This window comes from Hemitrygon akajei, chromosome 2 (genome assembly GCF_048418815.1).
Source record: "Hemitrygon akajei chromosome 2, sHemAka1.3, whole genome shotgun sequence".
NCBI lineage: Eukaryota > Metazoa > Chordata > Chondrichthyes > Myliobatiformes > Dasyatidae > Hemitrygon > Hemitrygon akajei.
The window spans coordinates 74,708,753-74,733,712 of record NC_133125.1 but is presented as its reverse complement, the minus strand read 5'-3'; the positions used below and the strand labels follow the sequence as shown (position 1 = coordinate 74,733,712).

The following is a 24,960-nucleotide window of genomic DNA, read 5'->3' as shown; positions in this document are numbered from 1 at the left end:
CTCCACCGACCTAACTAACGCATCCTGTCCTTGTCCTGTAATCTACGACATCCTTCCACACCGTCCACAACTCCGCCCAATGGGCGAGCTCATTATCGCAGGACAATGGAATGATGATGGGCACCGAGAAGCGACTTGTTTAGCACCAGTACTCTAGAGGGATATTATTCAATGTTCCCGTTTCAGGCTGATACAGCTAAAAAACGCAACTGCTTCCATGGTCAACAGTCAACAAAGCTGTCTCAATGCGTTTAAACGTACTATCGCTGCTTTAAACTGATGGAAGCAACAATGATTCTGCCTTCTCAGGGGGATTTGCCCAAGGTAAGCAGATATGAATCAGTAACCAACATGTAGTAGCGATTAGGCTATTTTCATTTGCTTTTCACTTTGTGTTTTCGTCACTTAAACCATGTCGTGTGGCTCTTACATCACGATGGTAGGATGTCTGCTGATGACCAGACCTCCACCCTGAGTGTGGCCAGTCTCACAGGGAGCAACAATCGAGCTCATTATCGCAGAAGCTTCTGTCCACAACATCACTATAAGGACACGACCCCATGGAAAGAATCCTCCAATGTCTTCACATTCAGAAGTGTTGGAATCTGCCGAGGGAAAAAGAGGGTTAATGTAGTCTATGGCTCGTCTATGGTGAGGCCTGCAACAATCGAACAGCCTTTCCTCGACGGCTTTAAATTCTGGTGATGCCTCCCTTTCCCTCTCTTTAATCTCTCTGCCCCTCTCACAATCATTCTTTGCCTGCTCTCTATTTCCCTCTAGTGCTCCCCTCCCCCTTTCTTTCCCCCTAGGACTCCCATCCCATGATCCTTTCCCTTCTTCAGCTCTGTATCCCTTTTGCCAATCACCTTTCCAGCTCTGAGCTTCACCCCTCCCCCTCTGGTCTTCTCCTATCATTTCTGATCACCCCCTCCCCCTCCTACTTTCAAATCTCCTACTATCTTTTCTTTCAGTTAGTCCTGACGAAGGGTCTCGGCCCGAAATGTCGACTGTGCTTCTTCTGAAAGAATCCTGGCCTGCTGCGTTCCACCAGCATTTTGTGTGTGTTACTTGGAGGTCCCTTTTGCATTGGTATCCCTTACCAGTACTTGGAGTTTCCAAGGTGCTGCTGTTTCTGGGGATGCATCAGTTTTCGCTGCCTTTTAAGATTATTCACACCACCATTAACCCCTCCCATTGACAGCTGAGCCGTCCACGGAATTTCTCCCCGATGCCGCGCAGATTCTCCTCATTCCGCTTTGCAACTCCGAATAGAGCTTTTGCAAGCAGACAAAATTTAAATGCTGCCTTTTAACCCATTCCGACGATGCACAGATCTGTTTTCTGCTGACTTATTGTCTTTTCCAGACTGTGTTTTTATGTTATTATGTGTTTTTTTCATAAATCAGTGATTTCGCGTTTTAAAGTATCGATCAGCATCTGTAACTCAATACGATCGCGGCTTCATAGCTCCGTTAAAGTTGCCCAGGCCCAAGCTGTCGTTTCAGTTCCCCATCACATCCTTTTGATTTTATAACATATCGCTTCAACATCACTGATAAGGCCGTCCTCACCAGACTGAGCATCGACGGCACATTTCTTCCGTATTTCTTTACCAACGGTGTCAGGTTTAAATGCATCACCTAAGTAAGCGCTTAAAATTGCAGTTAACGTTTCACTCTCTGCTTTGATCATTGTGTTGGTTTCGTTCGTAAAGAGTATTCCTCACTTTTAGACGTCAGAAATCTCAAAACTCACGACAGAGAGAGAAAGAAAGAGCTAGCGAAAGTGAGAGAGAGGGGAGATTATTGATTCCAGAAGCAATTGCAGTATCACAGCGGCATTACAAGTGCACAGATATAGAAATAATAGAAGAGATGTGAGAAAGAGTAAAAATAAGTTCCCTTTAAGGTAAGATTTACAACATTTACAAGTGAAATGTGACAAGATTTCCCAGTTCACACTGATAAATTGGTGGTGCCTGAATTACCATAACTTGTACTGCAATTCAGGCTGTCCGCGAGAGCAGGCTGTGGTAAACAGAGGTTAATAACAGTCTAACGGGCAGGGTGGTGGCGGGCTTCACTTCCCCGCCTATAGGCTGACACTGGCAGTGTGCAGTGAGACTGCAGGCAAGATGATTAGGCAAAATGGATGTCACCAGGCCGAGTTGCAACATAAAGAGTGGACAAAATGGAAAAGGGCAAATACAGAACTGAAGGTGTTCTATTTGAATACGCGCAGTATATCCAGAATAAGGTAGATGCGCAGTTACAGGATGGCAGGTATGATGATGTGGGCATCACTGATTCATGGCTGAAGGAAGATTATAGTTGGGAGCTCAATGCCCAAGGATATACATTGTGTCAAATGGACAGGCAGTGTGGGTGGCATTGCTCTGTTGGTAAAAAAAAATGAAACCAAATCGTTTGAAAGAGGTGACATAGGATGGGTGGTTTGAATGATTGTGGATGGAGCTACGGAACTGCAGGGGTGAAAAGACCCTGATGGGAGTAATATACAGACCCTCAAACAGTAGTCAGGACGTGGTCCAGAAATTACAACGGGAGATAGAAAATGCATGTCAAAAGGGCAATGTTACAATAGTCATGCGTGAGTTCAATATGCAGGTAGACTGGGAAAATCAGGTTGGGCTCGATTACAGCGGAGGAATTTCTGGGATGCCTATGAAGTGGCTTTTTCAAGCACCTCATGATTGAGGCCACTAGGGGATCAGTGATCCTGCATTGGGTGTTGTACAATGAACTGGAATTGATTGGAGGTAATCATGGGAGAGGAGTATCAGGCTGATGGGTCAAAGTTGTGTTCCTATGCTGTGGGGTCTGCGACTGACTCTAATGTAGCAGGACCATCAGGGTGATGGGGTGAAGGCGTGTTCCTGTGCTGTCCTGTCTGTGTGTGTCTCTGTTGGGATGGAAATCACACGGTGATGGGAGAAAGGGGTGTTCCTTTGCTGTTGTGACTGACACTGATGGGACAGGAACAGTGTGAAGATGGGCCGAAGGTGTGCTCCTGTGCTGGCTTGTCTGTGACTCAACCTAATGGGACAGGAGAAACCTCGTGATGGGCCGAAGGTGTCTTCCTGTGCTCTTGTGTGTGTGACTGACTCTCATGGGACACGAACATCAGTGTCATGCACCAGAGTTTTTCCTGTACTGGTGTGTCTGTGACAGTCTCTAATGGGACAGGAGCATCAGTGTGATGGGCCGAAGGGTTTTTCCTGTACTGGTGTGTCTGTGACTGTCTCTAATGGGACAGGAAATGTAGGGTGATATCTGAAGGGGTGTTCCTTTGCTGTTGTGTGTGTGACTGGCTTTAATGCATATATGTCAAATTCAAGGCCCGCGGGCCAAATCCGGCCCGCGGTGGAATTATCTTTGGCCCACGAGATAATATCTAATTACTATTAAAGCTGGCCCCAGTAATCGAAGCACCTATGGCGTATGATATGGCTAATGCTGAGTTTATTCAGGTACCAGCTTTTCAGGGTTTTTAGTGTTTATTAGGCAGTCTTGCTCAGCAGTCTTCTTCATAAGAAATGGAATTTGTAAAGTGAAACACTTTGTAGTTATAGCAGAGACTGAGACACATGAGAGCAGGCTGAAAAAACGGAGGCAACTAAAGCTGCGTTCGCACGCGTCCGACTGATCCGGCCCACATGAAGCTGCATTTTGCTCAATCCGGCCCGTGACCTAAAATGAGTTTGACACCCCTGCTCTAATGGGACAGGAATATCAGGGTGATGGGCTGAAAGTGTTTTCCTGTACTGTTGTGTCTTTGAGTGACTCTAAAGGAACAGAAAGGCCTGTGCTAGTGTGTCTGTGATTGACCCTAATGGAACAGGAATGGTAGGATGATGGGCTGAAGGTGTGTTTGTGTTGTTATATATGTGACTGACTCTTATGGGACAGGAAAATCAGGAAGTCCGCTTCGGACCATCACATGGTTTTGCTATCCCAATAGGGTCAGTCACTAACAAGCCAGTACTGGAACACAAATTTGACTCATTATCCTGATGGTTGTGTCCCGTTACAGTCAGTCACAGATGCACCAGCAAGGAACACCCCGTCAGCCCATCATCCTTTCCTTCCTGTCCCCTAAGAGTGAGTCACACACAGGCACAACAGCACAGGAACACACATTCAGCCCATCATCCTTCTGTTCCTGTCCCATTGTAGTCAGTCACAGACACAACAGCCTGGGAAACACCTTTTGGTCCAGCATTGTGCCATTCCCGTCCCATTAAAATTAGTCCCGGACACAACAGCACAGGAACACACCTTCGTCCCGTCACCCAGATGTTCCTATCCCATTAGAGTCAGTCATAGACGTGAGAACACAGAAACTCACATTTAGCCCATCATCCTATAGTTCCTGTCCCATTAAAGTCAGCCACAGACCGATATCACAGGAATTGATGATAGAGGTTATGAAAGGAAACAGGAGGTTTATCATCAGCTACCAGATCAGGAAGAAAATCCGGTAACTGAAACCAAGTTAAGCAGTGACTGGGGGCATATTTACCACCAGAGTGGACATACCCAGGTATCATCCCCAGTAAAGATGGCAAAGCATCAAATCGAAACGTCAGTTAAAATTGCTACCTGTACCGGCAAGCAGTCTGAGAATTATTAATCTATGAATTAATATGTCACTGTCTTAGGGATTTTCTTTATTTTATTATCAAAGTGATAGATTTTTCAGAAGCGCTGTCATTTATTACTTTACCTTACACTTCTGAGCATTAATTCCTCACTTAGCATCATTTCTCAGCTCTTTATTCAGTTTGCTTAGTATTTGCATGTTTGTTTCTTTTCTCTGAAGCCTTGGTGCTAAGGTCACTCGTCATTCTTGACTCCCAGAAGAACCCTAAGGGTCAGAAATTAAGCAGAGATCTATCAGGAAAAGTAATCAGACTCAATGGGCCGAATGGCCCTGTTCTAGTCCTTTATCTCATGGCCCTTTGGTCTATGAACTTGTGCAGAAATGTTGAGGGAGCTCTGACCATAGGAGACCATAAGATATAGGAGCAGAAATCGGCCATTCGGCTTGTGACGGAGAGCACTCGGTAAACACACTACTCACACATACAAACATTGTCTTGTTGTTCTGCTGTCCTTCGGCTGAATGTACACACTTCAGTGTCTTCCCCGGTGTATTTTATAAAGGGTTTTAAATCAGGTTGACATGATCGGGTTGTCTTTGTGGTGCCTTTCCCAACATAGGACGTCTGAGACCTTGCATAGATTGTTGGGGCTTTAACAAAGTAACAGTGTGAATCACTCCTCCTTGCCCATAATTAGCAGGGATTTTGAATTACTGCAAGGTCAACTAATCTCACAAAACTGAACCTGAGGAGGGTTTCTAATTTAATTCGTATTTGTTCAGAGGATGAGTGGAAGACTTCTTTAAATACCATGTCAGGCCATTATGAATACTTAGTGATGCTATTTGGCCTGGCACCCCTCCAGTTGTCTTTCAGACATTTATGAATGACATTCTGGAGGAATAGCTTAACAAGTTCGTGTTTGTGTACCTCGATGACATTCTGGTTTATTGAAACTCTTATTGAGAGCATGCAACATATGTAAATACAGTTCTTCAGTGCCTGTCTGTGAAATTGGAGAAGAGTGGGTTCCACATCCACAATTGGGATATGTCAACTTCCAAGGAAAGTTTCATATGGACTCTGAAAAACCACATGCTGTGTGAGACTGGCCTTCACGAACTACAGTCAATAACACTGGAATGAGACATTTGAATTGGTAAGAAATGAACATAAAATCAGACACTTCATGTGTGCGGGTAGGAGTTACTGTGAAGGAGAACAACTATCGCAGATGTAAGGTGCCTGATGGACACGAGGATATTCAAAATCGGACTATGAGGAACATCTGGCCAGTAGCAGAAACTCCTTTTTAACTGGTTTTATATTTTCTGTTCTTTGACTGTTCAAGGAAGGTCAGGAAAATTTAGTTGATGTGTAATCCCCTTGATCATTTTTGCAAGGGGAGAATCTTGTAACACCTGCTTCCTCAGTACTGCTTGCCCATCCATCTGTTTTCATATCATCTGGAAAGTTCGTCACAAAGCCATCAATCCCATCACCCACATCATTGGCATATAACACAAATGAATCTGTCCCAACAACTGACTCCTGAGGAACACCATTAGTCACTGGCAGCCAACAAGCAAAGTCTCCTTTAATCCCACTCTTTGCCTCTGCCATCAGCCAATGCTCCCACTATGCTCCGATGTTTCCTGTAACACCATGGGATCTCATCTTGCCAAGCAGCCTCATGTGCAGCACCTTGTCAAAGGCCTTCTGAAAATGCGAGTATGCAGCATCCACCGGTTCCCCGTGAATGTGTAGGTTTTCACCAGGTGCTCCGGTTTCCTCCCACATTCCAAAAATGCACAACTTGTTGGTTAGATAATTGGCTATTGTAAACTATCCCATGATTAAGCTTGGATTAAATTAGGGGTTCGCTGGTTGGCTCAGCTCAAGGAGCCTGAATGGCCTGCACCTCCCTGTGTGTTCATAAATAAAATTTAAACATCCCCATTTTGGAGACTTCCTGTCTTGTCCTCACATCTCTATCACCTTCCTCTGATACCCCCCTCCTTCCCATTCTCCTGTGGTCCATTCTCCTCTCCTATACTTCTTCACACGTTTACCAATGATGAGGCCGCCACAGCCCACTGTGTGAACGGATTCCATAAATTCACCATACACTTGGTGAAAAAAAAAATCCTCCACATTTCCATTGCAAAAGAATGTCTCTTTATTTTGAGGCTGTCTCCTCTGTTCTTAGGCTGCCACACTACAACGGTCCTTTCTACATCTACTTTAGGCCTTTTACTATTTGGTAGTATTCAATTAGCACTTCCTTATTCTTCCAAATTCCAGTGAATACAGGCCTGGTGCATTCAAATGCTCTTCACATAAGCCTTTCATGTCCGAATCAGTTTTGCGAACCTCCTTTGAACCCTCCCCTATGTCAGCACACCCTTCCCTATATAATGAGACCAAAACTTCTTACGATACTCCAAGTGAGGCATCACCAGTGCCTTAACAGTCAATACATACTTGCTTTTATATTCTAGTCCTCTCGAAATGAATGCTCACAATTCATTGGCCTTCCTCACCACCGATTCAACCTGCAAGTTCACCTTTAGAGAATCTTGCACAAGGACACACCGGTTCTTTCACACCATGGATTGTTAAATTTTGTCACTGACTAGAAAAATAGATTATACTATTATTCCTTCTACCAAAGTGAATGATCATGCACTTTTCGACACTGTATTCCATTTGACACTGCTTTGACCAAATCTATCTAATTCCTTCTGTAGATTCCCTGCTTCCTCAAAAATACCTGCCCCTCCACCTACCCTCATATTCTCCACAAACATTGCCACCAAGACATTAAATCGATCATTCAAATCGTTGACATAACACGAAAAAGAAGCGGACCCAATCCTGATCCCTGTGAAATACCACTAGTCACTGCAGACAACCAGGAAAGGCTCCCTTTATTCACACTCTTTGCTGCCAATCAGTGAACACTTTATTAATGCTAGTATCATTCCTGGAATACCTGCACTCTTACCTTGTTTAGAAGCTCCACATTGTCAAACGCCCACTGAAAACCGAATTTCACAACATCCACCAATACTACTTTGCCCATCTTGCTTGTTATTTCCTCAACAAATTCCAACAGATTGGTCAAGCAAGATTTTCCCTTAAGGGACCTGTGCAGTCTTGGGCTTATTTTCTCATGTTCCTCCAAGTACCTCAAAACCTCATCCTTACTAATCGATTCTGAAATCTTCCCAACACTGAGCTCAAGCTATTGACTTCTTCCCTTCTTTAAGAGTGGAGTGACATTTGTAATTTTAGGCTTTCGGAAAGTGTTGGAAAAGCGGTGGATAGAGCCCAGTCCATCACAGGCAAACCTCTCCACACCACTGAATACATTTATATGGAGCACTGCCACTAACAAGCAGTATCTATCATGAAGGATGCCCACCATTCAGGATATGCCCTCTTCTCATCAAGACATCAGGGAGAGGGATACTGGACCTTTTTGGTCTGACTATACTGGGTTTAGGAACAGTTGTTACCCTATAACCATCAGGCTTCTGAACTTATGTGGATAATTTAGTCACCAATAAATCTGAAAAGATTCCATAACCTACCGACTAACTTTTAAGGAGTCTACAACTCAATGTCATCAACATATTTTGTTTTTATTTGGAAACATTACTTTCTCTACACATTGTAAGAAGTCCACCCCTCCTACAAATGACCAGGTGCTATGTCTCTCCGTGGCCGACGTGAGAAGAACCCTGTGCAGGGTCAACCCACAGAAGGCTGCTGGACCAGACAACATCCCTGGTAGAGTGCTCAGAGGATGTGCAGACCAGCTAGCAGATGTTCTCACTGACATCTTCAACATCTCCCTGAGCAGCGCCACCATTCCAACGTGCTTCAAGGCCGCCACCATTGTCCCCATGCCGAAGAAGTCTTCAGCGTCCTGCCTAAATGACTACCATCCCGTTGCACTTACATCCATCATCATGAAGTGTTTCGAGAGGCTCGTCATGAGGCATATCAAGACCCTGCTGCCCCCTCACTGGACCCCCTGCAGTTTGCGTACTGTCCCAACCGCTCAACAGATGACGCCATTGCCACCACCCTCCACCAGGCCCTTACCCACCTGGACAAAAAAGACACATACGTTCGGATGCTGTTCATAGACTTCAGTTTAGCATTCGACACAATCATCCCTCAGAAACTGATTGGAAAGCTGAGCCTACTGGGCCTGAACACCTCCCTCTGCAACTGGATCCTAGACTTCCTGATTGGGAGACCTCAGTCAGTCCGGATCGGGAGCAGCATCTCCAACACCATCACACTGAGCATGGGGGCTCCCCAGGGTTGCGTGCTCAGTCCACTGCTGTTCACTCTGCTGACCCACGACTGCGCTGCAACACACAACACAAACCATATCATGAAATTCGCCGATGACACGACCGTGGTGGGTCTCATCAGCAAGAACGCCGAGTCAGCTTACAGAGAGGAGGTGCAGCGGCTAACGGACTGGTGCAGAGCCAACAACCTGTCTCTTAATGTGAACAAAAGAGATGGTTGTTGACTTCAGGAGGGCACGGAGCGAACTCTCCCCGCTGAACATCGACGTCTCCTCGGAAGAGATCATAAACAGCACCAAATTTCTTGGTGTTCACCTGACGGAGAATCTCACCTGGTCCCTCAACACCAGCTCCATAGCAAAGAAAGCCCAGCAGTGTCACTACTTTTTGCGAAGGCTGAAGAAAGTCCATCTATCACCCCGCCCCCCCATCCTCATCACATTCTACACGGGTTGTATCGAGAACATCCTGAGCAACTGCTTCACTGCCTGGTTCGGAAATTGCACCATCTCGGATCGCAAATCCTGCAGCGGATTGTGAGGTCAGCTGAGAAGATCATTGGGGTGTGTTACTTAGAGGTTCCTTTACTTAGAGAACACAGGAGGGGGTGGGGTGAAGCTGAGAGCTGGAAAGGTGATTGGCAAAAGGGATGCAGAGCTGGAAAGGATCATGGGATGGGATGTCTAGGGAGAAAGAAAGGGGGGGGGGGTGCACCAGAGGGAGATGGAGAAGAGGCAAAGAGTGATGGGCAGAGAGAGAGAAAAAAAAGGAGGGAAAATAAATAAAACAGGGATGGGGTAATTAGGGGAGGAGGGCATTAACGGAAGTTAGAGAAGTCAATGTTCATGCCATCAGGTTGGAGGCTACCCAGCCAGTACCCAGCTACCCAGGCTTTGTTCCTCCAACCTGAGTGTGGCTTCATCTTGACAGTAGAGGAGGCCATGAATAGACATATCAGAATGGGAATGGGACGTGGAATTAAAATGTGTGGCCACTGGGAGATCCTGCTTTCTCTGGCACACAGAGCGTAGGTGTTCAGCAAAACGACCTCCCAGTCTGCTTCGGGTCTCACCAATATATAAAAGGCCACACCTTTAGCACCAGGTGCAGTATACCACCTGCCGACTCACAGGTGTCCCGACGAAAGGTCTCGGCCCGAAACACCAACTGTACTTCTTCATATAGATGCTGCCTAGCCTGCTGCGTTCCACCAGCATTTTGTGTGTGTTGCTTGTATTTCCAGCATCTGCAGATTTCCTCGTGTTCGCACCAAAAGCAGGTATCGGTTTAAGTGGTGCTACTTGAATAACCTGATTAGGTTTCCCCAGAACCTGGCAGGTATGGCAGGTCCTGCAAAAATTCACAACATCCTTTCTTAAATTAGGCCAGTAGGATTCCTTAATAATCCTGTTCACTGTCTTTCTCAATCCAAAATGTCCACCTAAAGGCATTCTATGAGCCATGTTTAAACTCTCAGCCCTATAAACTTTCGGAACCACTACTTGATGTTCAACGGCCCAATCCTCACTTGAAGGCACAGTAGGTGACCTCCACTTCTTAATCAACACTCCGTCATTAAGATATCCTACTGACTCTCTCTGAACCTCCTCTTCTGTGAGAGCTGTCTCCTTTAACGCAGGAATCTCTGAATCTCGGCTTTGTTCTGCTATAAATTCATCCCTGGACAAGGACAAACATTTCTCATCCTCCTTACTACCCTAATTCTGCTGTAACATGGAAGAAAGAGAAGTCTATGACAAATCATCATTTCTGAGTCCCTGTTTTTGCTACCATGGGCCACAGAACTCTCCTGCCCCGAACTAGTTGCATCAGCAGACTTTTCAGACATGCTTCAGGTTACTGAGCATGCAGGGTAAATATTGGTGTCCATGTGTGGGTCATCAGCAACAGGTTTGCTCATTAGCTGCACTGCTGAATAAACATCCCCACCTGCGAGGTCATTACCCTGCAAGACATCAACATTGTCTATCGGCAACTCAGATTGTAACCCTATCTTAGCAGGTCGTGATACCAGTTCACATTTCAAAATTACCTTATGCAAAGGCACGGACTCAGTCCCCATTACAATTCCTTTGATAATATTTACTTCATTAGTTTTCATCTCATCTCTGAAGTCTAAAACACTGTCCAATATTAGTGACTGAAAAGCCGCAGTATCTCACCAGATTCTCACTGTAACCGGGGTTGACCCCTCTTTTACAGACACAAACCCATTTGAGATAAACCGCTCAAATCCCTCTTGCACTCGGTCAGACCCCTCCTTCATTAGCGGTGTCTCAACCAACTGAACACAAGCATTTGAAATTGTCTCCTTTTCTTCCCCTTTTTTCCCTTTTCAGAGCAAAACAATTAGCCGCCACATGATGAGGCTTCTTACAAAAGTGACATGTAATACTGGAAAACTTTCCTTTTGACTGCTTTCCTTCCACCTTACTGTTGTCACTAGTTCCCGACTTACTTTCTGGTTTAACCTGTGGGTTATCTTTGCTATCTCTGTTATTCCTTTAATAGCTCTTATTCGGGAAAAACTTAACCTTATGGGCTAAGGCATACTAGAGCAGACACGGAAAGGGTTGTAGCCTCTTTTTCACTTAAGTATGTCTTTATGTTATCAGGGACACAGTTTTTAAATATTTCAATCAGCATCAATTCGCTGTAGTTATTAATATCCTCATTCGCCCCTTTTGAGGTACACCAACGATTAAAGTACACCTGTTTTTCATGGACAAACTCCACATACGTTTGGTTCCAAGACTTCCTCAGATCTCTGAAGTTTTGTCTATACGCCTCCAGAACAAAGTCGTAAACCTTAAGCACCCATCATCTTTAATTGTGTCATAAGTATTTGCCTGTTCAACTGTCAAAGCAGAATACGCTTGCTGAGCCTTCCCTTTAATGACACTTTGTAACAAAAGAGCCCACTGGTCCCTTGGCCACTGCAATTCCGGGTCACTTTTGCAAATTGCAGGAAGTACTTATCAACTTCTGCTTCATCAAATGGAGGTACCAACTTAATTTCTCAACTGACACTAAACCCACCAAGGTCTGCCACGGGACTGCTTTGCTGCATTCTCTCCCTCTCGAACACTCTTTGTTTTTTTGTCTCTTCTCTCTGCTTGTCTGCCTCTCTAGCATCATACTGCCTCGGCTTTTCTGCTTTGTCAGCCTCGAGCTGTTTTGGTTGAAACTCATGCTCAGTCGCTAATTTAATTCTAACTTCATTTGTTCCAGTCGCAACTGGATCTCCTATTTACCAAATTAAAACGCCTTTAACTCCTCTTCACCAAACTGCCTCCTTAACTTTCAATTCATTAACAACTTTCCATAACTCATCCTTTCTAGCTTTCTTCACAGCTGCAGGGTCTGGCGATGCCAGAAACTCCCCAACATCCATTTCTGCTATTTTCCACACACGAGCCAATCAAATGAAGATTAGCCAATAAGATTGACTCAATCAACAAGAATCAGAATAATGTTCATATCCCGGATGAGCCCCCAATTTATTTACGTAACCCATAACGGGTTAAAAGGACCAGCAGAAATGGAAGACACCTGGAGTTTGAGTTTTCTGTTAACAAGCGCTATTTTATTAGTATCTACTGTTACGAATGTGCCACAACTTTGAGGGGCCGAAGGGTACAAAGTCGCCCCCTCCTTTTTGAGAATCGCAAGATCGCTATTAATTCGGGTCTGGGACCCAGGAAATGAGAGAGAGACACGCAGAATCCACAAGGGTTGTAATGTGTCCTGGCCTCAGCGAAACAAAAACCCCTGATAACGGCTATTGTCTCTTGGAGACGGAATTGTGCATTGAGTACTGTACTATTCATTGAAGCCCCTCAGGGGACGACCAGAGTGGGCTGGTTGAGGGATTGCATCATCCCAACTTGATTGATATCTGAGACCCCGTGAGTAAGGATAAAAGAGGGTCTGGGGAACAACCCCTTTAGACGCACCAGGAGAAACACTAGAAATCCCGTGACAGCGTTTAATAGCGGCAGCCGTTGGGGGGCTCGTGTGCATCCTTCCCTTGCCTGGGTTGGCGGCCTCACCACGGAAGAACGGCTTTAGCTAAAGGAGAGGCCACAAGTGAACGGCCACACCAACGGGACTCGCGACGGATCGAAATCATAAAAAGGAAAGCCGGCAAGTTTCTAAAAATCTCTCTCTCGACTCCAACCAAGGCTGCAGCCTGCATGAACTGAGTGACTTTTATATTTCCATCAGACAATACATTTATCCCCTAGACAACGATAGAGCTTATTTCTTATTGATTATTATACCCGCACTTTTAGATTTAGTATTGACGACGTATATTATCTGTATATTTGCATTGATATTATTTTTGTGTATTTTTACCAATAAATACTGTTAAAAATAGTACCATCAGACTTCAACGGACCTCTCTGTCTTTGCTGGTAAGTGACTCAGTTACGGGGTTCGTAACACTACATAATAAAGTAACATAAAACAGGATAAAGCAAACAGGTTAGCAGATTTTAAGCATATATGTGTGTAAATATAAAACTCCGAACTTCCTCAAGCTCAGTTGGTAAAAGATAGTCTTACAATGGTATCGGTATGAAGTCAGTTCAGTTCGTGATATTGAGTTGAGTAGATTTAGGAGACAGAGGGAGGTGATCTGTCTTCCAAGTAAGCCGATGCTGTCGATTCTTCCACATCATCCTCGAAAGTAATATTAAAGTCACAGACTGTGACTACACAAAAAGGTACCATCTTCACATGGTAAAGCTATCAAGCCAGGCAAGGGTTAAACACACCGATAGCTTTCCACTGGAAAGCCCTTTTCCACACTGCGAGCAAAAGCCACTCTTCGTGGGCACACAAAACTCATCCAGTGTCTATTTCTGTCTGTGTCTTCCGTGTGTCTGTCTGAAAAGCCAGTTGACCTTGTATATATCCCAAACATGCCGAACACCAGCTGTCCATCATATAGCTCCGCCGTTCCATAACCATGGCAACTCACAGGCTGTTCCATGCACTTCTCTCTCTCTGAATCAGTACACACACACTCTATCTCTTTTTAAAGGCACAATCTATATTGAATAAACCTTAAGATTTTGTCACACTTTGTTCTATTACTAACTTGCCAGCATCATCTTCCAGCAGTACAGTATCAACTCTTGCCCCTCTTTGACTCTTTATACATCTGAAAAACTTGTGATACTTGATATTATTGGCTGACTTACCTTAACTTTTCATCTTGTCTCTCCTGTGTGTTTTTTTTTATATAGTTGTGTCCTGTTGGTTATGTAAAAGATTTCCAATCCTCTAACTTCCCACTATTTTCTTGCTATATTATATGACCCCACTTTTGCTTTTATCAAAAGCAGGAGAAAATCTGTGGATGCCGGAAATCCTAACAACACATACACAAAATACTAGAGGAACCTAGGAGGCCATTAATAATATTACAGGATAAACAAGCAGGAACAACTCCCTCAATAGATAAAACCATTCCCAACTCACACATATTCCTCAACCAGTGGAGCACGTCACCACTGGTATTGTTTGTGTCACCAAACAAAAGAATTTCTCTGTCAATCAGCTTCCAAATGTTTCTACTCTGTTATCTGTTGTCACGCCCCGCTGCTGATTCCCTTCTCCTCATCATACGTTCTTACCCTGACCATCATCCAGAGCCCCAAACTCTGCCCTGTGCAGACCCGCCTCTGGTTTCTGACCCTGCTCCACTGAACATCCAACTAATGATTTCCCATTCTGCATTCAGTCTTTAGACCTCAGGGGTGTTTTCTAACAATCCTTTAGAAGCAGGGAAAATGACCCATAATGTGGAAATGAGTCATGATTAAGGAGATTAACTACCAATGTAATTCTTCCTCAGCCCAGAGATTAGAGGGGCGAAGAACATCTCAGACAGAACTGCAGTCAGCTCGACTTCTTCAGTCTGTTAAAAGTTCAAGAGAAACCTCTTCAGCCAGAATGGTGACTGTTTGGAGCCCATCACCAGTGAGAGTGAGAGGGGAACAGGGGAGGATTTAAAAGAACTGTCGTGGAACAGAATCACTGGTAGGGTCCAGCCGGCCTGAGTTGACTCTGTACTGTACACTAGGTGTGTTATAAATTCACTAAGTACCAGAGACATAGTTTAAAATAGAAAAGATTTATTTGTCTCAGATCCAGAATATTAAACTCCAGTCCCATTAAAGGTGAATATACAGCAGAAGAAACTCCTCCCATGCCCAGTGACCAGGGTGCAGAACTGGGTGTGGTGAGCAGCAGCAATAATTGCAGAGTTCAGCACCGACAGTCACTCTCAAAATTGCATTCAGCAACGGGGATGGTCAAATATCCAGCATGCAGCTTATTAAAACTTTCTTCCCAGTGTGAACCCGGTAGTGTGTCACAAGGTTAGGTTACTGAGTGAATCCCTTTCCACATTCATAGCAGGTGAACGGCCTCTCCCCAGTGTAAACTCAATGATGCACATTTGGTGGAGATGGCTGACAGAATCTCTTCCCAAAGTCTGAGTAGGTGATCAGCCTCTACCCAGTGTGAACTCGCTGGTGTTTCAGTAGATGAGATGATTGTGTGAATGCCTTCCCACATTCAGAGCAGGTGAACGGCCTATCCCCAGTGTGAACTGACTGGTGTCTTTGTAGGTTGGATGACCGAGAGAATCCCTTCCCACATTCTGAGCAGGTAAACGGCTTCTCCCCAGTGTGAACTCGCTGATGTCTCTGTAGGTTGGATGACTGGGTGAATCCCTTTCCACATTCTGAGCAGGTGAACGGCCTCTCCCCAGTATGAACTGACTGGTGTAGCATTAGGGAAGATGATCGAGTGAATCCCTTCCCACAGTCTGAGCAGGTGAACGGCCTCTCCCCAGTGTGAACTGACTGGTGTGCCAATAGCGAGGATGACAGAGCGAACCCCTTCCCACAGTCTGAGCAGGTGAACAGCCTTGCCCCAGTGTGAATTTTCTGGTGTATCTGTAGCTGAGATGACTGAGTGAATCGCTTCCCACAGTCTGAGCATTTAAACGGCCTCTCCCCAGTGTGAACCCGCTGGTGTATCTCTAGGTGAGATGACTGAGTGAATCCTTTCCCACAGTCTGAGCAGGTAAATGGCCTCTCCCCAGTGTGAACTCGCTGGTGTCTCAGTAGATGAGATGACTGAGTGAATCCCTTCCCACAGTCTGAGCAGTTGAACAGCCTCTCCCCAGTGTGAACTGACTGGTGTGCCAATAGAGAGGATGACCGAGTGAATCCCTTTCCACAGTCTGAGCAGGTGAACGGCTTCTCCCCACTGTGATCTCGCTGATGACTCTGTAGGTGGGACAATTGAGTGAACGTCTTCCCACAGTCTGAGCAGGTGAATGGCTTCTCCCCAGTGTGAAATGATTTGTGCATCAGTAGGTGTGATAATAAAGTGAATCCTTTCCCACAGTTTGAGCAGGTGAAATCCCTCTCTGCAGTGTGAACTGACTGGTGTTTCAGTAGGTGAGATGCCTGAGTGAATCCCTTCCCACAGTCTGAGCCGATGAATGGCCTCTCTCCAGTGTGAACTCGCTGGTGTACCTTCAGATTAGATGAGCAAGAGAATTGCTTCCCGCAGTCTGAACACGTGAACATCCGCTCCCTGGTGTGAACGTGCTGGTGAGCCATTTGGTCATATGACTGAGTGAATCCTTCCCCACAAATTCAGCAGGTGACCAGCCTCTGCCCAGTGTGAATTGACTGGTGTGTCCACAGGTAGGATGACTGACTGAAGCCCTTCTTACCCACAGAACAGGTGACTGGCCTTGTCCAGTGTGAACTTGCTGATGTACCTTCATGAGATGACCTTGAATCCCCAGTCTGAAAAGGTGAACGGCCTATCCCCTGTGTAAAATGACAGACATGCCAGTCGGTCAGATGATTGAGTGAATCCCTCCGCACAGTCTGAGTAGGAATGATGATTGAGTGAATCTCTCCACACAGTCTGAGTAGGAATGATGATTGAGTGAATCTCTCCACACAGTCTGAGTAGGAATGATGATTGAGTGAATCCCTTGCTCCACTTCTTAAATATCTGGACAGTGACAGCATAACTGTTGTTGTGCTGTGTTCGAGATTCCTGTAGACAAATTCCTTGTCATTTTTAACCTGTAAAATGATTTACAAAATCCATCAATGGGTGAAAGATAACATTACAGATGAGATCACTTTAGTTGCGAAGGTGTGATCTGGCACTACACTGTTACAGTGAGGTTCAACAGAAGTTGGAGAGAGAAATTATCTTCTATCTGGGCACAGTGCTGGTATCTGGAATGACCATCAAATTCTCTGATGCTCTTCATGTCTCTATAAGAATGGGGCATTTCTGCTGTCTCCAATCTGTGACCTGGCTCAGTTTGACTCTCCCCATTGATATTATTCCCTACTCCCACTGAGCTGCATGGGTTCCTGACACCTGTTACGAATGTGCCGCAACTCTGAGGGGCCGAAGGGTACAAAGTCGCCCCCTCCTTTTTGAGAATCGCAAGATCGCTATTAATTCGGGTCTGGGACCCAGGAAATGAGAGAGAATCCACAAGGTTTGGAATGTGTCCTGGCCTCAGCGAAACAAAGCCACTGATAACGGCCATTGTCTCTTGGAGACAGAATTGTGTATGGAGTACTGTACTATTCATTGAAGCCCCTCAGGGGACGACCAGAGTGGGCTGGTTGAGGGATTGCATCATCCCAACTTGATTGACATCTGAGACCCCGTGAGTAAGGATAAAAGAGGGTCTGGAGAACAACCCCTTTAGATGCACCAGGAGAAACGCTAGAAATCCCGTGACAGCGTTTAATAGCGACAGCCGGTGGGGGGCTCGTGTGCGTCCTTCCCTTGCCTGGGATTGGCGGGCTCGCCACGGAAGAACGGCTTTAGCTAAAGGAGAGGCCACGAGTGAACGGCCACACCAATGGGACTCTTGACGGATCAAAATCATAAAAGGAAAGCCGGCAAGTTTTTCTCCCAAAACTCTCTCTCTCTCCAACCATTGAAAACCCAGCGGTCCCCAAAGGCTGCAGCCTGCATGAACTGAGTGACTTTTATATTTCCATCGGACAATACATTATCCCCTAGACAACGATAGAGCTTATTTCTTATTATTATAATACTAGCACTTTTAGATTTGGTATTGATGACGTATGTTATCTGTATGTTTGCATTGATATTATTTTTGTGTATTTCTACTAATAAATACTGTTAAAAATCATATCATCAGGCTTCAACGGACCTCTCTATCTTTGCTGGTAAGTGACCCAGTTACGGGGTTCGTAACACACCACAGTAACTGAAACACTCTCACACAAATAGCCTTAGTTAATATGCAGCTGGGAATTTTTTTGTGTACTGTTAGTGCCACAGTTTTAATGCCACGTAAATATCTCCTACTCACATGTATGGTTGGTTTGCACAGTTGTTAAAAGGAATTAGAGTGAATATTAGTATTATTTCAGGTTCTTATCACAGTCATAGAAATGTACAACACAGAAACAGGCCCTTTGGCCCATCTAATTTCTGCTGAGCTATTTAAACTGTCCACTCCCATACCTCTACCATCCAGGTACCTATACAAACCTCTTAAATGTTGAAATCAAGCTCGCATGCACCACTTGCGCTGGCTGCTCATTCCACACCCGGATGACCATCTGTGTGAAGAAGTTTCCCTCATGTTCCCCTTAATGTCTCACCTTTCACCCATAACCCATGGTCTCTGGTTGTATTCCCACCCCATCTCAGTGCTAAAAGCCAGCTTGCATTTATCCCATCTACAACCCTCATAATTGTGGCATACCTCCATCAAATCTCCCCTCAGTCTTCTACGTTCCAAGGAATAAAGTCCTGACCTGTTCAATCTTTCCTTATAACTCAGACCTGGCAACATCCTTGTGAATTTTCTTTGAACTCTTTCAACTGCTTTTTCATCTTTCCTGTAGGTTGGTGAGCAAAACTGCACACAATACTACAAATTAGGCCTCACCAATGTCTTGTACAAAGTCAACATAACATCCATCTCCTGTACTCAGTACTTTGGTTTATGAAGGCCAATCTGCCAAAATCTTTCTTTACAACCCTATCTAACTGTGATACGACTTTCAGTGAATTATAGACCTGTATTCCCAGATCCCTTTCTTCCACAGAACCGCAGTTCCCTACCAGTCACTGTGTAAGACCTTGGTCCTACCAAGTGCAACACCTTACACTTAGAACCATAGAACATTACAGCACAGGAACAGGCCTTTAGGGCTTTCTTGGCTGTGCCAAAACATTTTCTGCCTAGTCACACTGACCTGCACCTGGACCATATCCCTCCATACACCTCTCATCCATATACCTGTCCAAGTTTTCCTTAAATGTTAAAAGTGAGCCCGTATTTACTACTTCATCTGGCAGCTCATTCCACGCTCCCACCACTCGGTGTGAAGAAGCCCCCCCTAATGTTCCCTTTAAACATTTCCACCTTCACCCTCAACCCTCTGTTATTTTTTTCTCCCCTAGCCTCAGTGGAAAAAGCCTGCTTGCATTCACTCTAACTATACCAGTGGTTCCCAACCTTTTTTTGGCCATGCCCCACCTAATCACCTCTAAAATCCTGATACCCCCTGTGGTGATATATAATTCTTATTATTCAAAAAGTGAACTCCTATTCACCTGAAGGAAGACTAAAAGACCATTAACTTGGTTTAAACAAGCTTCCAAAGAACATGGCATTCATGAAAGAGAAAAATAAAAGAACCAAAGGACTGTTAAAGTTCTGAGGAAGAAATTACTAAGAAATTGTAAAAAAAAAGAACATTAAGTGATATTAAAATAATAATAATAATGAATAAATAAAACAATGCCGATTCGTTTCTACAGCATACAAAGACAGATACATCGTTTAAAAGAGATGACGCAATGTACACACCTTCACACCACCAAGAACCGAAAGCTACTGCAAAAAGCAGCATTGGCACGACCTTGTACGAGTTTCTTACGCATTTGGACTTGTTCATTCGTTCCTTCCTACATCAGTCAATTCATTAATTTAATTATGAAAGCCATTTGATGGTTGTAATGATGGTGATACACTATATATACAGTACATATGCAATTACACATGTACATACACACAATTATTTTTATGTATGCATACTGTATATACACATATGTATTAACTAGCACACACACTCATACTCACACAGACTTACTAGAAAAAATTCACTGTTAATAACTCATTCTCGAATTGCCCCCCTTAAAAATCAAATTACCCCCCTGTGGGGCATACGCCCCATGTTGGGAACCACTGATCTATACCCATCATAATTTTATATACCTCTAGTAAGTCTCCCCTCATTTTTCTATGTTCCAGGGAATAAAGTCCTAACTTATTGAACCTTTCTCTGTAACTCAGTTTCTCAAGTCCTGGCAACATCCTTGTAAACCTTCTCTGCACTCTTTCAGCCTTATTACTATCCTTCCTGTATCCCAAACTGCAGACAATACTCCAAATTCGGCCTCATCACTACCTTATACAACATCACCACAACATTCCAACTCTTATACTCAATACTTTGATTTATAAACGCCAATGTACCAAAAGCTCTCTTTACTACCCTATCCACCTGTGGTGTCACTTTTAGGGAATTTTGTATCTGTATTGCCAGATCCCTTTGTTCAACTGCACTCCTCAGTGCCCTATCTTATACCTGGTATATTCGACCTTGGTTTTTCCTTCCAAAGTGCAATATCTCACACTTGTCTGTATTAAACTCCATCTGCCATTTTTCAGCCCATTTTTCCAGCTGGTCCAGATCCCTCTTTGCAAGCTTTGAAAACCTTCCTCACTGTCCACTACACCTCCAATCTTTGTATCATCAGCAAATTTGCTGATCCAATTTACCACATTATCATCCAGATCATTGATATAGATGACAAATAACAATGGACCCAGCACTGATCCCTGTGGCACACCACTAGTCACAGGCCTCCACTCAGAAGCAATCCTCCACTACCACTCTCTGACTTTACCCATCGCGTCAATGTCTAATCCAATTTACTACCTCATCGTGTATACCTAGTGACTGAATCTTCCTAACTAACCTCCCATGCGGGACTTTGTCAAAGGCCTTACTGAAGTCCATGTAGACAACATCCACTGCCTTCCTTTCATCAACTTTCCTTGTAACCTCCTCGAATAATCTCTAATAGATTTGTTAAACATGACCTACCACACACAAAGCCCTGTTGACTCTCCCTAATAAGTCCCAGTCTATCTAAATACTTGTAGATCCTATCCCTTAGCCTTCCAATATTTAACCTACTACCAACGTCAAACTTACCGGCCTATAATTTCCTGGATTACTTTTAGAGCCTTTTTTAAACAACAGAACAACATGAGCTGCCCTCCAATCCCCTGGCACCTCACCCATAGATACCAACATTTTAAATATATCTGCCAGGGCCCCTGCAATTTCAACACTGGTCTCCTTCAAGGTCCAAGGGAATACCCTGTCAGGTCCTGGGGATTTATCTTCTCTGATTTGCCTCAAGATAGCAAGCACCTCCTCCTCTTCAATCGGTATAGGTTCAATGACCTCACTACCTGTTTGCCTTATTTCCATTGACTCCATGCCAGTTTCCTTAGTAAATACAGATGCAAAAAAAACATTTAAGATCTCCCCCATTTCTTTTGGTTCCATACATAGCCGACCACTGTGATCTTCAAGAGAACCAATTTTATCCCTTACTATCCTTTTGCTCTTAATATATCTGCAGAAGCTCTTTGGATTATCCTTCACCTTGACTGCCAAATCTGCCTCATGTCTTATTTTAGCCCTCCTGATTTATTTCTGAAGTATTTTTTGCACTTTTTGTACTCCTCAAGTACCTTATTTGCTCCCTGTTTCCTATACATGTCATACATCTCTCTCTTCTTCTTTATCAGAGTTCCAATATCCCTAGAGAACCAAGGTTCCTTATTCACTTAACCTTTAATCCTGACAGGAACATACTGTTACGAACCCCGTAACTGGGTGTCTCACCAGCAAAGATAGAAGTGTCCGTTGGAGTCTGGTGATACTATTTTCAACAGTATTTATTAGTAAAAATACACAAAAATAATATCAATGCAAATATACAGATAATATACATCATCAATACTAAACCTAAAAGTGCGGGTATAATAATAATCAATAAGAAATAAGCTCTATCGTCGTCTAGGGGCTGATGAATTTTCAGATGGAAATATAAAGTTCAGTTCAGTTCATGCAGGCTGCGGTAGTTGTTGGTCGCTGTGTTGCAATTGTTGGAGACAGAGAGAGAGAGAGAGAGAGAACAGTAACAGCTATTGACTTGCCAACTTTCCTTCCAGATCTTGATCCATCGATGCGTCGTTGTTGTGGCCATTCACGTATGACCCCTCCGTCCTTTAGCTAGACCGTTCTTCCGTGGTGGACTCGTCACCCAGGCAAGGGTGGACACTCACACAATCCCCCACCGGTCTCGTAGCATCTCTCCTGGTGCGTCTGTGGGGGTGTTGTCCCAGACCCTACTTTTATCCCCACTCACGGGGTCTCAGGTGTCAATCAGGTTGGGATGATGCAACCCATCAAACCAGCCCACTTTGGTTGCCCCCCGAGGGGTTTCAATGAATAGAACAGTACTCAATAAACAATCCTTCTCCAAGAGACAATAGCAGTAAATCTCCCCTTTTGTCAATAGGAGACATTCCAACCTGAGCTGTGTCTCTTCTCTCATTAATTTTCATGAGCGGTTGCCAATAACAACTGCCTTTGGCAGATTTCCTTTTGTCCCTTTCATTTCCTTAGTAGCAGCCTTGAAATAGTAGCGATTTGCGATTTCTCCAAAAAGGGGGGTGGGGTGACATTGCACCCTTCTGCCCATCAGAGTTGTTCCTCATTCGTAACAATACCAACTCTGCACTCTCGAAATTTCTCCTTTGAAGGCCTCCCACTTACCAACGACATCCTTGCCAGAGAAAAACCTGTCCCAATCCATGCTTTTTAGATCCTTCCTCATTTCTTCAAATTTGGCCTTTTTCCAGTTTAAAACCTCAACCCGAGGACCAGATCTATCTTTATCCATGATCAGGTTGAAACTAATGGTGGAACCAAAGTGTTCCCCTACACACATTTTCTTCACCTGTCCTAACTCGTTTCCTAATAGGAGATCTAATATTGCAATCTCTCTTGTCGGCACCTCTATATATTGATTTAGAAAACTTCCCTGAACACATTTTACAAACTTTAACCCGTCTAGACCTTTAACAGTATGGGAGTCCCAATCAATACGTGGAAAATTAAAATCCCCTACTATCACAACTTTATGTTTCCTGCAGTTGTCTGCTATCTCTCTGCAGATTTGCTTCTCCAATTCTCGCTGACTATTTGGTGGTCTATAATGCAACCCGATTAATGTGGTCATACCTTTCCTGTTTCTCAGCTCCACCCATATGGCTTCAGTAAACAAGCCCTCTAATCTGTCCTTCCTGAGCACTGCTGTAACATTTTCCCTGACTAGCAATGCCACCCCCCACCACCCTTCATCCCTCTGCCTCTATCACGTCTGAAACATCGGAACCCTGGAACATTAAACTGCCAATCCAGCCCCTCCTGTAGCCAAATTTCACTAATGGCTACAATGTCATAATTCCACGTGTCAATCCATGCTCTCAGCTCGTCAGCCTTCCCCACAATACTCCTCCCACTGAAATAGACACACCTCAGAAGATTATTACCACCACACGCAACCCTTCTATTTATGTATGAAACTTTAACATAATTTATTTTCACCCCTGCTCCACTATCTACTCTGGCACTCTTGCTCCCATCCCCCTGCAAATCTAGTTTAAACCTCCCCCCCCCAATAGCACTAACAAACGTCCCTGCAAGGATATTGGTCCCCCTGTAGTTCAGGTGTAACCTGTCTCTCTTGTACAGGTCCCACCTGCCCCAGAAAAGGTCCCAATGATCCTGAAATCTGAAACCCTGCCCCCTACACCAGTTCCTCAGCCACATGCTCATCCTCCAGAGCATCCTATTCTTAACCTCACTGGCATGTGGCACGGGTAGCAATCCTGACATTACCACCCTCAAGGTCCTGCTTTTTAACTTCCTACTATTGGAGAATATGAATATTATGGAGTATAAAACTTAATGCTAAAAACTATGGTGTGTTGGTATGTGGTGAACTAGATATACCTGTCTGACTGCTCCTGTGGCTCCTCCCACAGACCCTGCTGACTGCCCCTGTGGCTCCTCCCACAGACCCCTGTATAAAGGCGACTGTGGCCTGCTGCTCTCCCTCATTTTCCCAGGATGTAGTGTTGTTCTTCAGTCAATAAAATTGATGCACCATCAATAACTCACGCTGAGACTTAGGAAGTGAGATATCGGCTTTTATTGACTGAAGAACAACACTACATCCTGGGAAAATGAGGGAGAGCAGCAGGCCACAGTCGCCTTTATACAGGGGTGTGTGGGAGGAGCCACAGGGGCAGTCAGCAGGGTCTGTGGGAGGAGCCACAGGAGCAGTCAGACAGGTATATCTAGTTCACCACATGGTATATGCTAGGGAGAGGTGGCTGAAAGCGGTCGCCAGCTGTGAAGTTGCTGTGTAACCAAAACTGTGTGAAATGCTAAAGGACAATGATGTGTCAATATATGCTAATCAGGTATCCAATTGAATGTAGAGACAATATGTGTTAATGAAAAGTAACTCAGGGATATTTTGCTTTGAACTTGTCGACTGCGTAATAAAGCAATGTAGAGACAATATGTAGGGATATTTTGCTTTGAACAGGTCTGCTGTGTAATTAAAACTATGTGTAATTAAAACTATGTGTCAATATATGCTAATCAGGTATCCAATTGAATGTAGAGACAATATGTGTTAATGAAAAGTAACTCAGGGATATTTTGCTTTGAACTTGTCGACTGCGTAATAAAGCAATGTAGAGACAATATG

At 44.4% G+C, this 24,960-nt stretch overlaps 1 protein-coding gene across 7 annotated transcripts in view; it reads right to left on the bottom strand.

Moving 5' to 3' along the window:
• Positions 1-357: 357 nt before the first annotated feature.
• LOC140714186 (uncharacterized) overlaps positions 358-24,960 on the bottom strand; it is a 52,555-nt gene continuing 27,952 nt past the window's right edge. For 6 of the 7 annotated variants that reach the window (XM_073025087.1, XM_073025097.1, XM_073025106.1 and 3 more), the window contains one exon: positions 15,106-17,105. In XM_073025087.1, the coding sequence (XP_072881188.1) occupies positions 15,504-16,625 (1,122 nt within the window). In that variant the 5' untranslated portion in view covers positions 16,626-17,105 and the 3' untranslated portion in view covers positions 15,106-15,503. Of the gene's footprint in view, positions 606-15,105; positions 17,106-24,960 lie in introns of those variants that run through there. The other variant, XR_012095844.1, reaches the window with a different exon arrangement.